We start from the raw sequence: 14336 nt of genomic DNA on the forward strand, positions 1-14336 counted from the left end.
GTAGATCCCCTATATATTTCTATAGGTACAGAACTTGAAGAATACATCCCCAACTGTGAACAATCTCTGAGCAACAGAGGGAGAAATGGAGGGGAAAGGTGGCCAAGATTTTGTCGTTTGTTCAAATACTTTAAGAAGTAGTAACAAAGGATGATGATTTAAAAAAAAAACACACACAAAACTATAGCTTACTTGACAATAATACATTTTAAAAAATAACAGTGTTCCTAAGGGACAGAGGTAGCATAGAGGAGAGGATGGTATGCTCTGTTGGAGAAAGGAGATGGGTGTCACTGAAAGTTTCAGAGGTTCATTCTTAGCTGGGTTTTGAAGGATGAGTAGGAGTTAACCAATTTTTTTTAAGGTTTATTTAACTTTTTTTTTTTTTAGCATTTATTCATTTTTGAGAGAGAGAGAGAGAGAGAGAGAGAGAGAGAGAGAGAGAGAGAGAAGGCAGGGGAGGGGCAGAGAGAGAGGTTGACACAGAGCTTGAACTCATGGACCTGAGTTGAAGTTGGATGCTTAACCGACTGAGCCACCCAGGTGCTCCAGGAGTTCACCAGTCTTAAATAGAGGGTATCCATTGAAATCTGCCCACTCTGAGCTGCTTTCATTGATCCCAGTGTCATCCTTTTGCTGCAGAAGTGAATGGTGGCTGAGCATAGGGCTGGGTCCCACTGGGCTGTGGGAAGGCTATTAATTTCACTTTGTCTGAGCTCCTAGTACCCAGAATCCTCTAAGCATACACACCACACCCCTCCTGGTTCTACAGGTATTTATATTTGCACTTGTCTCACCAGTCTGTGAGCTGGGATTGGAGTTGGGTGCTGAGAACAGGGCACACTCATCAAGTAGTCCTTAGGCACATGGGATAGGCACTCAGATTATGTATGCATCTAGTCTTTCTGAGCCCCCTGTTCTGTCTAGAGAGTAGCAAGAAGGGGAACACACCTAATGCTGAAATTGGGTGCCATCAACCTCAGTTGTATGCCTGGTTGCTTGCCTTTATTCCCTCGTCTGTGGCCAGAACTGCCCGCTGGCCATAGGTCTCAAGAACAGAGAGCTGCAAGTCTCTGACCCCAGTCACGCTGCCCAGAAAAGCAGTTCCTACAGAGAATGGCCATGAGAATGGCTGTGAGGACAATGGCCTCATGGGGCCAGGCTGAGGGAAGAGGCATTGACAGTGCAGGACCCTTTCAATAACCAGTCTATCCATCACTCTCCAGGGCCCATGATGCCCTCAGGCAGGAGCTGAGGCAGCAGGAAAGAGCCGTTCCAGAATCAGAAAGTGGAGCTGTTCACCCACAGAATCACTCTAGGGAAGTTTTGGGATTGTGGCCCAAATTGCCTCAGGGAAGGCTGTAAGTGGAAGCAGGCTGGCCTAGGGGCCCTTCCAGACCAGGATCCATGGAAGTGCTGAGAATGCATTGAGAAAGGGAGATGGGGTGAGGGCTGAAAGCAAGGAGGAGGAGGGCTGGGTGCTACATGGAAGAAAAGATAAGGGCCTCTGGAAGAAGGAATTAGGAAGGTAACATTCAAAACATAGCCAGAACCAGCCACTTCTCACCAGCCCCATCACCTCATACTAGAACTCTGAGGGCTTCCTACTGGTTCCTCTGCTGCCTCTATTGCCTCTCGTCATCTGTCCTCCACACAGAGCCTGCGTGATCCCATTGAAACCCAAGTCAGACATGGCACTGCTCTGCTCAGAATGCTCCAATGGCTTCTCCTCTTACTCAGATAAACAACAGCTTCCTCTCCGACCTCAAGTCCCATGTGTTCCACCCTACTGACATCAGAACAGCTACACTGACTTCTTGTTCCTCAAACAGTAATCACCTCAGGGCCTTTGCACTTGCTATTCCTGCTGTCTGGAATGCTCTTGCCCTGATATACACAGGTTCATTCCCTCATGTTGTGCACGTATTTGTTCAAATGCCACCTTATCTATCTGAAAGGCCTTCCCTGACGACTCTGTATGAAATAGCAGTCTACAACCCTCCCCATCTCTGTCTCATCTGCTTTATTTATTTATTTTTTACTGTTTATCAGTTCTTCAAAAGAAGGGACTCAGTTTTGTATGCTGCCATATCCCAGCACCTAAACAGTGCTCAGCACCTATTAGTACTCAAATACCTGTTGTGGGAATGAACAAACAAATGAATAAATGAATGAACCAACGAACGAATGAACTGAATGAATAAATGGCCAGTGAGATAACAGAGCTGCCTCGTTCTCTCCTGAAGGGGCAAAAGAGAACCTGTGGATGTGGGGAGGAGATGCCATGGGTAGGCCGACTGTAGCTCACTATCAGGAAGAAGGCTGGGATGGCTAGGAGGCTGCCCAGAAGAGCAGCAGGTGGTCTTCTGCTGGAGGTTCTGAGCCCCCAGTTGGCACGGGCCCTCTTACGGTGGGCAGAGTCTGGGGTGAGACAAATCAAAAGTCCCTCTGGCCATGGAGAGCTTGTGTGGCAGTGTGGGTGGGTGTAGATGTGTATGAGAGGGAGGAAGGTGAGGCCGAAAGCAGGGCCCAGGCCTTCAGGCTGGCTCCCTCTGACAAGACAGACGAATGGCCTTGGTTCAGATGATAAACAGAAACATACTGAGTTTCTGGGTTTACCCTCATCAGTCTTATTCTGAGGCTGCAATGTTGGGGCTGCTTTAGAACCTCTTTTAAAACCCCGTATCTCAAAAAGTTGTCCAGTTCTTTGTCAGTCTCTGTCCCGTTACGCAAGAGGAAACTGAGGCCCAGAGTGGGGCAGTATTGTGCTGAGGTCCTCACCTACACACCTTCCCACTGCTCTCCGCCTCTCCCTTTGGATCACTTTGGGCACTGCATGTGATGGTTGGAGCAGCTCAGTGAGGAAGGTATTTGGATCAACACTGCATGGAAGAGAACATGAGAGTCTGGAAGAGGTTCAGAAACAGCTCAGCTGGGAGAGGCAGAGGCCAGCCTTCTGCCCCCACTTCCCCCCACCCCGGAGCAGGAGGTGCTGGGGCTGCCGTGGCCACATTTTCCCAGTCACCTGCGCAGAGAGCGTGCCGTGGCACGTGGCACGTTGGCTCCACTGGGTGACTATTCTTAGATCTAGGGAGCTAGGAATGATGGATTTAGAACTTACGAGGTGGAAACGTGTTGGCCTGTTTTATAAACAACTGAAATCCTCCCCCCAGACTGTCTTTCTGAGTGCTGTGTTCTCTGTGGAACTGCTGGCTTTCTGGGCTTCCTGGCTGCACTGAGAGAGGGAAGAGAAAAGGCAACTAACCCTCTCGAGGGCCTACTACGGCCACGGATGGTGCCAGGGCTTTTGCATGACTCCATCCCGTTGAACAGAGCAGCCCTGGCAAGATGGTATTGGGATCACACTCTGTGATCACAGAGAGGTCCTGAAATGAGTAGGCCTGGTGTGCAGCCCGGTCCTGCCAGCAGGGGTCTGGACCTGGTGGGTGGAGTGTTAAGGGCATAGGGTGGCAGCTCTGGAGTTCAATTCCTGGTAAGCGTTTCAAGTACTATGATTTCTTCACTGGAGGTGACAAGCTGCTGGCCTGTCCTCACAGCCAGCCAGGAACCCTCCTCTCAATAGGTTCCAGGTTGCCATCATCCCTTTTTAAGTGTGTTCCCAGAGCTGGCCACAGCTCTCTAGAGACAATACACCCCTCTGGACGTATACCTTGTCCTGGAGGCAGCCTCTATCAGTTTAGCTGAGGCCACAGGAGCTGTGTTGGAGTCCCGGTCTGCGGACTCCTAAACCGTGCATGAGAAGCTATACTGCGTCCCCTGGCCTGGGCTATGTGCTTCTGTTCTGGACCTGGCCAGAACTTTCAAGTTGTCTCCATTATTGTCTTACTGAATGCCCCAAGGGGCACTAGAGGAAGGTCAGGGGCACAGATGCAGCTCTGGGACCAGGGGCAGTGGGACTGCTGCCATTCCTGGGTCCTGGTCACCAACAGAGCCTCCCTACGCTGTTCTCCTCCCTGTGCCTGTCTGGGAATCACCAGTGTGCGTGAGAAGAGGCTGGGCGTTAGCATAACAGTGGGGGTAGGGGTGAGAGGGTCTGGGGCAGAAGAATCTATAGGCAGATCAGAAGATTAGGGCTCTAGAGAGGAGCCACGACTGGATGACACAAACCTGAGAAGGAATTCTCCCTTGCTTTCCAATCACTTACTAATGAGCGTCTGCTCTGTGTTTGGTGCTGTACCCAATTCAGGTTGATGTATTTGGCACACAGCAACTAGGCCCCCACACAGTACGAGTGCTAGGTCAGGGACACATGCCAACTCTTCAGAAGGATCAAACCCCTTTGGGATAGAGCCTGTCTCTTACTTATCTTCTCTTTTTCAGATAGTAAATTTTTATTGAACTCCATGACAGCCAAAAAAGAAAGAAAGAAAATACAATAGTACAAAAGAGGAAAAAACTAAGGGATTAATCCTTTAAATTTACATTAATGTATTTTTTTTTTCCTTTTAAGAAAACTTTAATTTTTTTAGAGCGGTTTCAGGTTACAGAAAAACTGAGCATGAAGTACAGAAAATTCCCGGTCTCCATACACTCACTGCTTCCCCACTATCGATAGCCCGCACCCGAGTGGTACATTTGTTACAATCGATGAACCCACCTTGACACATCATTAGGGCCCAAAGTCCCACAGTTTACATTAGGGGTCACTCTTGGTGTTGCTGTACATTCTATGGGCTCTGACAAATATGCGATGACATGTATCCACCATTATAGCATCAGACAGAACAGTTCCACTGCCCTAGGTCCTCTGTGCTCCACCTATTTATTTATGGTTTTATCCAGCAGAGTGAACGCATGAGTGGAGGAATAGCTATTCCTCCCATAAGAGTGCCCGTAAGGTTCACGCACGGCTCTAGCAGGAGGAATACAGAAGTGAACAGGACACAGGCCCGTGTCCTCCAGGGGCGTACATTCTACTGAGGCAACAACAAGCAAGCAGACACAAATCGACAGGATGCATCTAGTGATAAAGAGCTATAAAGAAACAAAATGGAATAATATGATTGAAAGGACAGGTGGTCAGGAAGTCCTCTCCAATAAGGTGGCCTCTGAGCCAACCTCAGGGTGAGAAGGAGCCAGGTCTACAAGCACCTGGAGGAAGAGCTTTCCAGGCAGAGACAATGATAAATATAAAATCCCAGAGCGGGAAGTTCTGCCCGTTCTATGTGTGTGGGGCCGAGAGAGCTGGGGAGAGGCAGGCCTTGAGAGGGAAGGGAAGCCTGGTGAGGAGTCAGGAGTTTATTCTGAGGATGCTGAGAAGCCACTGGAGAGTTTTAAGCAGGGAGTGAGAAGATCTGACTTACGTTTGAAAAGGCTGCTCTGTGAAGGGGGAAACACAGGGAGACTTTCAGGAGGCTCCTGCCTGGCAGAGGACCTGGCGTGAGGGGGCAGGATGGAGTGGGCTGGGAGCAGGGGAATGGGCAGAAATGGACGGATTTATTCTACTCTGATAGTAGGGTGTTTGGACCTGTTGACGGATTGACACAGGGAGCGAGTGACGGGGATTCGTTGAGCGATGGCAGCCAGTAGTGCCATTTATGAGGTGGAGGAGCCTGGGGGAGGGCTGGGCTTAGGGAGCAAATGGAGTTCTGTTGTGGACATTTTAAGGTGGAAGTGCCTACTAGACGTGAATGGATGGATGGATGGATGGATGAATGAATACGTCCCCAAAGACAGGCTTCTGGTGAGCCTACGGGATTACCAACCTGAGTGAGAACTGGGAAACTGAGGATGACAACCGCAGGAGCCACCAGGTGAACAGTGGGCAGCTCCAGAGGTAATGTTGTGCTCATGACTCGATGGGGCCTGACTTGGTGCCTTCGTCATGCTGAATTCTAGCTTCTGCTTTTCTTTTTTTCTTGAAGGAAGTGCATGACTGGGATGATGCATACTCACAGGCCTTTGTGAATGTCCCTACTTCATAAAAAAATGTGTAACATTTGGAAGCAAAATTGCCCTTTTGGATAATTACAACCAACCGGCCCAAGGTCTCCCGCCAGTCCTGTGGGAAGCAGCACCCTCCCCTCAGCCTGGGAGTGGCCTGCTGGGCTGGGACACACCAGCCAGCGCTCCTCGCCTGGGGCGGGTGTCAGCGGGAGAAGTTGCAATCCCGGAGGATGCGGGGTCTGCACAGCATGAGAAATGCTGCAGCCCTGCTGCCAGACTCTCTCTGGAACATGTTCTAATTCCTAGGGAGTGTGAGGCCACCCGAAATGAGGGCCTGTGAAGGAGGCAGCTCTGAGAGGCCCTGTGGCCCTGGCCCTAGAAGAACACACAACCGCAGCTAGGGAGGTCTGGTGAGTCCCGCTGGGCTCCCTGCCTGCGTGGCTGTTCACATCCCTGATGGGACTACTCAGCCTCCTGTGGGCTCAGTCCAAAGGGACAGATTCCCCTCCCAGACGAGGGGGTTAGAAGCTCTAAGGTAGAGGCCGGGCATGTGTCCCCAGGGTGCAAATCTTCCAGTGGCACCCTAGCTCAGAAGGAAATCCAAAGTCTAGTCCTTGACCTATACAGTTCCACACCATCTGGGTCCCAGCTACCTCTCTGATGCCTGCTGTCGCCGCCCCCCTCCCCACTCACTCCTCCTGAGCCACAGTGGCTTCCTTACTGTTCCTCTAACTGGTCAGCCATGCTTTCAGCTTCACATGGGTCTGCTCCCTCTGCCTGGAACACTCTTCTCTGGGTATCCACATGGCATCCTACCTCCTTTCATTTGGGTCTTAGTTTAATTTTCACCTTCTCAGAGAACCTTCCCTGATCAGTCAACCCCATCCATCTCTCCTCTCACCCAGTTTTATTTTCTTTCCTGTCACATAACACCCCATCATATATTTAGGTCTCTCCACTAAGAAATGAAAAACTTCATGAGAGCAAAAATTTCATTTTGTTCAACTGCTGCAACCCCATCACTGAGAATAGTTATAGGTATATAAAAGGTGCTCAATAAATATTTGTTTTAGGAATAAACAGGCGTCACTTGCCCCATTCCCTTGGGAATGCCCATTCCCTTGACGGGAAAGCCCAGTCAAAGAGCTGAGTAGGCTGTCCCCAGGGGTCACCATCAAAAGGAACACTGTACGGGTATATGTGGAGGGGGCAGCCAGGGCAGCCTGTATTGAAGGCACACGCAATTTGTAGAGTGCCTGCAGCCTCAGCTGTGGGGAAGAGAGACATTATAGGTAATGACTGGACAGACTCAACCTTTGGCTAACTCGGCCTGGCCAAGTCTGTCCAAGCTCTGAATAAGGACCCCCACCTACTCAGTGGCCTGCAGGCAGACCCTCTCCCCCTCCCAAGACCAAGAGGAGCCCACTGGGCAGCATGTATCTCAAGTGCTCACTGGATGGGCCAGAAATATGCAAACCATTGTTGTTGCTCAGTAGCTATGGAGCCAGACAGGCTTGGATTTGATCTTGCTTGACACCTACTGTGTATACCTGAGCTTCGGTTTCTTCATATGTAAATAAGGATAGTCATCTTTCCTTTACCTTCTTTTTCCCCCTGGGAACATATGTGTAGAGTACCCAACACAGAGTCTGTCCTGTGATACACACTTGGTCCACATTTGTTCCCTCCCCTGTCTCCCCAGCTGCTGCGGGGGTGGCCTTGTGCCTCCTGCCCAGGATCCGGTTCCCAGCCCTCCTTACTTCCAGATGTTAGTACATTTAGGAGGATCCCCAGTGCAGGGGCACATGACACAAGCATGACATCCCTCCTCTCTGGCCATCCCCCAAGACCCCTTGCATGGAGCAAGTAGATAACACTTCACACAAGTTCTAGCTGAGATCTCAGTCAGTGATTGAGGTGTCCTGACAGGCGCAAGCCACTGAGCATTGCTACGGAAGCCTCTCTATAGCAGTTATTCTCCACTGTGTCACTTGTTTCCTGGCTCAGCTGCCTTGCGGCACAGGGGGAAGGGCAGTGGATGAAGCACCAGAGGATTAGACTCCTGGTGGAGCCTATGCACCTATGGGCTGCATGACCGGCCATAACTCTGCTTCTTCCTGACTCTTATCTCCCCCGACTCTAGGTAGTTGGCCACTGTTTCTCAAACCACAGACTGACAACTATTCGTGCTGCATCTGTTAACAGGGTCCCGGTGCCCCGTCAAACCAGCCGTCAGGGTCTCCCTTGGAGGTGATGATGAACGCCTGATGTAGGAGTCAGACTAGCTAAATTGTTTTCAGTCTCCCAGGGGACAAAACAGGCAACACTGAAGCTGCTCTGGTTAGAGCAGGGGTGATGGGCTCAGAGCCCCATGTGCTCAGCCCCCCTCCACTCCCACTGGCTCCACAGCATCCTAGAGCTTCCCAGAGCACAGTCTGAAGCCACCCCCCCTCCGAGTCCCAGGGATTTCTAGCACCTTCCCTAGAAGGGAAGTCAAATATTCATTCATTCATTCGCTCACAAATATTTAGGAGGCGCCTTCTGCTTTCTTTATGCAAGTATTCATTTGAAGTCAGTAGCTCTACTACTTACTAGATGTGTAATATTGGGCCAGTTAATCTCTCCAGGGCTTTCTCATTTGCAAGATGGGAAAAGGATACCTGTTTTCCCTGACAGGATTCTTCTAATGCTCAAAAATCAAACGAAAACACCTGTGAAGAAGTGCTATGTTACCCGGAAAAGACTCTGCAGACACTGACCACCATCACCACCACTAGTATATGTAACTACTTCGGAAGTCATAGAACTAAATGCAGTCCTTAGAGGCCTCTGTAAATGTTACTCTCCTACTTTCTGTAGCTAAACTTCCAGAAGGTGTTACAGGGGTTGGGGAAGCCATCGCTCTGAAACCTTCATCTGAAAGACAGCAACCTGCCCACAGGGGTATTTCTGAGATTGAAGAATATTACTCAGTTTGGGGAGCCCGGGTGGCTCAGTTGGTTAAGCGTCCGACTTTTGGTTTCAGCTCGGGTCATGACCTCACGGTTCATGAGTTCGAGTCCTGCACTGGGCTCTGTGCTGACAGCATAGAGATTCTCTCTTCCTCTCTCTGCCCCTCCCCTACACACACACACTCTCTCTCTCTCTCTCTCAAAATAAATGAATAAATGTTAAAAAAAAAAGGATATTACTCGGTTTGTTATCTTCTAAGTGGAACACTTGTCTATTATCCAAAATTTCTTCATTGATCATATACTAATAAAAGATTTTTAAAAAACTGTTGAAAATACTGATATACAAAATTCTTCCAAAAACTTTTAAGTCTTTATCTGCTGCTTTAAAATGAATTCAGGTTGGGGCGCCTGGGTGGCTCAGTCGGCTAAGTGTCTGACTTCGGCTCAGGTCATGATCTCACGGTCCGTGAGTTCGAGCCCCGCATCGGGCTCTGTGCTGGCAGCTCAGAGCCTGGAGCCTGCTTCGGATTCTGTGTCTCCTTCTCTCTCTGCCCCTCCCCTGCTCATGCTCTGTCTCTCTGTCAAAAATAAATAAAACATTAAAAAAAATAAAATGAATTCAGGTGAGGCACTCTGAGCAAGGGCAAATGTCAAGCTCTGCAGGGTATGGGCAGCATGGCTCTATGGGAGGAGCATGGGGCCAGCTCTGCCACTGACTCAGCATGGACTTGGGGACTTGGGTGAGTCACTATCCTTCCCAGGTCCTCTGTTTCCACACCTATAAACTGAAGGCACAAGCTTTACTGATCTCCAAGAGCCCTTCTAGCTCTGATGGTTAATGTTTCAGGACAGTGGAGTGTAGCTTCCAACATACCCAGGCTGTCTGTCATTCCATAGCACATCCAGACGTGCTGAGGCCGCAGTCTTGCTGAGCTCAAGGTGGCTCATGGAGATGTCATTTGCCGAAAACAATGCCCCTCTCCCTAGTCACTCAACTGGAGTTTCAGACTTTCCAAAGCACCCTCAGCCCCACAATAAACCCAAAGCAGGAGGATGAGGAAGAAAGCATGTCTAGAAGAGAGGTGGCTCACTTAGGAGCTGCACCCTTGTGACAGGGTCATGACCAAAATCAAGGCATTTTGACTCCAAGCTCTGAGCTCCTTACCTCATGGGGATCACATCCCAATGCTCAGTCCCACTGAAGAAATATGGACCCAAAGAGCTTTCATCTGGGGGACCACCAGACCTGAAGTCAGAAGATGGGACCATGCTCCTGCTCCAGCTCTTCCTGCTGTGTGCTTCTAGACCAGCCACTCCCTGGTACCGGGCCTCAGTGACTTCATCCTCAACATAGGGATAGTGCTCCTGACAATTCCACGCTACAGTGAGGCTTGTGTGAGAGGGAATAGAAACCTTTGTATGTTATAAAGCTATATATTAGTTACCATTAACACCATATACCCCAAAGGTTGAAGGAATCTACTCCTGTCCTTCAAAAAAACAACAACAATCCTGGGAAGTATAAGTGCTGGACCACGGGCAACTGGATATGGGACCTGAATGGGCAGGTCACTTTACTCTGCAGGCTGAGCTGCATAGGACTCTGGGCCTGACTCCAGTCCTATGGAGACCAAACAGCACCAAAGCTGAACACATTTGACAGGAGTGTAGAGCCTGTCAATGTGGACAGTTTTTCTGGGCCTTCATCCCATCAACAAACATCCTTCTAATACCAACTGCAAATAAAGTACTTTCTGAGTGCCCCATGTGTACAAGGAAAGAAGGAGGAATGGGCAAAGATGAATAAGATAGTCCTCATTTTTAAGGAATTTCCCATCTCTTAATAACCAACACCTCCTGAGCTCTTACAACATTCCAGGAATCTCTTGTATTACTTCCATTCTCTCATTTCACACCTGTCATACCCTAGTTGGGCAGGAGTGTTCAGGATTCCTAGAAGGTAGGGCTCAGGCTCACCTGAAAACTAAATGGTGCAGCCAGGACTCAAACCAAGGTCAGTCTGTTTCCAGATCCTAAGTTCTTAATCCCTTTGTTCCACGGACTCTGTGTCTCCGATAACGTTAGGCAAGCATCTTCCTTTCTGGATCTCAGTTCCCCTATGAAATGCAGAGTTTCAATGATTCTAGTGGGTACAAGAGATAAGGCAAACACTGTGAGTCAAGACAGAAAATGAGAAATGCCCACCTAAAGTGAGGGGTGAGGGGTGGCAATCAGTTCCCATACTTCAGGAAAGAAAGGCATAAGACACTGTCTAGGTGGAGTGAGGCCATGGTCAGGCTTTTGCTTAGATAGGGCTCAAAGCAGCAAGTTTCAGAAAGGCGTGGCTAACACGTCTACCTCCACCAACGTCTTTTCTCCCACCAAACCAATGTCTTTGCTCCCCTAATTGGGCTCTGTGCTGATAGCTCAGAGCCTGGAGCCTGCTTCAGATTCTGTGTCTCCCTGTCTCTCTGCCCCTCCCCTGCTCATGAGAGCTGTCTGCACAGAGCCCGACGTGGGGCTCAAACTCACAGACTCTGAGATCGTGACCTGAGCTGAAGTTGGATGCTTAGCCAACTGGGCCACCCAGGCACCCCAACATTAAAAATAATTTTTAAAAAAAGCCCCCATATTGGGGCACCTGGGTAGCTCAGTTGGTTGAGCGTCTGACTTCAGCTCAGGTCATGATCTCGCAGTTTGTGGGTTCGAGGCCCGCGTCGGGCTCTGTGCTGACAGCTCAGAGCCTGGAGCCTGCTTCAGATTTTGTGTCTCCTTCTCTCTCTGACCCTTCCCGACTTGTGCTCTGTCTGTCTTCCAAAAATAAATAAATGTAAAAAAAGTTTTAAAAAAATTAAGAAAAAAAAGCTCCCATATGAAAAAAGAAAAAAAAAAAAAAGGAAAAGGAAAGAAAAAAAGATGCCTCCATACCAATGGAACAGCATTTTCCTTTAATATCTAGTCCTTGGTGCGTGGCTCCCTGTCTTCACAATTTCCTCTGTCTCTACTGGAGAAAGAGCAGTGGCCCTTCTCCATCTGAATTTTTCACAGCAGCAGATGCCAGCAAGGTTGCCTGGAGAGTCTGGAATGCCATGTTGCCATGGTTACAGCAGACCTAGGTTCAGGATGCTTTATCCCCAATGAGCTGCCCTGGCAGTGCCATGCCAGGCTGCTGGTGGAATCTTTCTCGATGAACCAAAAAAAAAAAAAAAAAAAAATCCCATTAATGGCCAAGAAACTGCCCCACTGGTGCTTAGGTTCAGCTCTTGCAAACACACTTGTGGGCCACTTAAGGGGCTGCTGGCTGATAAGGAGGCCAGGCCCTGGCTCTCTGCACTATGGCTCACTCGGGGTAATATGGTTTTTAACTGGCTCAGCCAACAAAGCAGGCCCTCCCCCACTCCAGCCCCCAAATTACCACTTCTCTTGTTTGATGCCGCCAGCCTGGGATCTGCCTGCGTGGACCCTGGCAATTAGCACAGCACTAGCATTTGTTGGGGAATTAAGAGTCACTGATTAGCCTAATTCCACACCATTTATAGGCAGTGAGTATCAGCCTGAGATTGACTTTTCCAAACAGTGGGCCAGAGGTGGCTAGATCATGGCCTGAGTTTGAAATGGAGGCAAGGGCCTGGTGAGCCAGACTGTGAACCAGGACAAGAGATAGGACTCACCTCCAGGCCTGGCAAACATCAGCCACTGCCTCCCCTAGTCCTGCCCGCCTAAGGGAACTGAAGACAAGAAGAAGGTATTGCCAAATTGAGGTCATGCCTATTTCCAAGTCAATCCTGACCAGAAAGCCCATTTCCCTCTGACAGCCTCCCCACTGACACCCACTGGAAATGCCCAAAGGATTAGTGACCCCCAAATTGGGGGTTTCTGAGGCTAGAGGGTCTGAGTTAGATGTAGCTGGATGGGCAGGACCCGGACACTCTGCCTACACTTTGTTGCCATCTCACCACCTAAGGGCCTGAACCATGTATCTGTCCCCTAAGTTGATGTCTGGCTGGATCCCCTTGGAATATGAATGCCCTAGGATAATTACCTTAAGATTCCTGCTGTCAGACTCCTCACCCTCCTGCTGGAGGACCCCAAATAGACCCTCCAGGATGCATTCCAAGGATCATACAGGCCCCTACAACTTGGATGGTTGACCCCTATCCTGACCTAGCAAGAGCCAACTCCAGAGCTAGTATGATTCCCCTGGGTTTCTACCCTCTCCTACCACTTTGCTTGGATGCAGCATAGAGGAACCATGAGCATGTGGAGCTGGCTGAATATGTGCCCACAGACACTGGGTAACTTCCAGATCCCTTCAAAGAATTTCATAGGCACTGAGGCCTGGCTGGACAGGCCTTGATGACTGAGCTCCCCTAATTCCAACGTCCCTAATTTCAAGCTTGCTTCAAAACAGGGAGCTAAACTAGGTCTTTCTAGTCACTCAAAAAACATTTATTGAGTTTACCTTGATAGATGCAATCAGGGATACAGAATGAACCATCTAGGAATATAGAGTCTAGGTAATATGAGGAGACTTCCCAATGGAAAAAGAAAATTAAGGGAGGGGGAGGAAGGGTCTTCTGAGTAGGAAGAACAATTCGAACAAAGGCCTTGCTGGGGAAGTAGATGGGCTTGTAGAGCTAATGGTGGTAGTTCAGTTTGGGGGAAGAGGAGCAAAAAGCAGTAGAAGGAAAGAAATTTGGAATGATAGGTAGGGGGCATTTCACTGCAGATGGCTCAGTTAATATAATCCTCAAAATGCCTGACTAAAGATTTTGGACTTTATCCAACAGCTATTGGAAGCCACTAAGACTTTTGAGCAAGGGAGTAGCAGAATCAGAGCTGTGCTTCAGAAGCAAAATCTGGATAATAACAGTCATCATCATTGTCGCTGTTGTCACAGTGGATAACATTTAGGGAGCACTTAGACTGAACATGGAGGAGGGACTACAAGAAGATCTGCTTGGAGGCAGAGGCAGAGTCCAGGAGAAAGAGGATGAACAAAGCCTGCATTATCTAGAAGTGGCGGGATGCAGAAGAGAGGCAGCAGGAGAGAAAGCAAGGAGGCAGGACCAAGAGGGCCTGGCATCTGTGAAGCCGTGGTACAGAGGGGTGACAGGAGTCAGACAGCCTTAGCCAGAGGATGGAGGTCAAAGCCAGGTTCTAGGATATGAGACTACTGGCTTCATAAGCCTCATAGATGGATCTAGAATCCAATTCCAAGGACACAGTCACCCTGGCTCCAGGAACACTCTGGGGAGGAACAGACCATGAAAGAAGGGCACTATTCGGGAAGACTTTCTCTTCCACACCCTGCCCTGATCCTATAAACCAAGAACCTGTTGGCTGAAGTGAGAAGGAAAGGACCTGGACCTCTCCTAGTGCCTTCTTGGTGGAGGTCTTTCTTTCTTTCATGAGAAGCATTAGGCTGGGGCCCCCAGATAGGGAGAGAGCCCTGGTCTTAATCCACCTTGTTTG

General features: G+C 49.3%; 1 protein-coding gene across 10 annotated transcripts in view; it reads right to left on the reverse strand.

Moving 5' to 3' along the window:
• The window catches only part of SERGEF (secretion regulating guanine nucleotide exchange factor), a 234926-nt gene that overhangs the window by 8574 nt on the left and 212016 nt on the right, over window positions 1-14336 (reverse strand). The window contains exon 11 of one of the 10 annotated variants that reach the window (XM_047878852.1): window positions 10845-11004. The exons of 8 other annotated variants lie outside the window; for them this stretch is intronic. In XM_047878852.1, the coding sequence (XP_047734808.1) occupies window positions 10979-11004 (26 nt within the window). In that variant the 3' untranslated portion in view covers window positions 10845-10978. Of the gene's footprint in view, window positions 1-10844; window positions 11005-14336 lie in introns of those variants that run through there. One more of the 10 variants, XR_007156429.1, reaches the window with a different exon arrangement.

This window comes from Prionailurus viverrinus, chromosome D1 (assembly GCF_022837055.1).
Source record: "Prionailurus viverrinus isolate Anna chromosome D1, UM_Priviv_1.0, whole genome shotgun sequence".
Taxonomy (NCBI): Eukaryota; Metazoa; Chordata; class Mammalia; order Carnivora; family Felidae; genus Prionailurus; species Prionailurus viverrinus.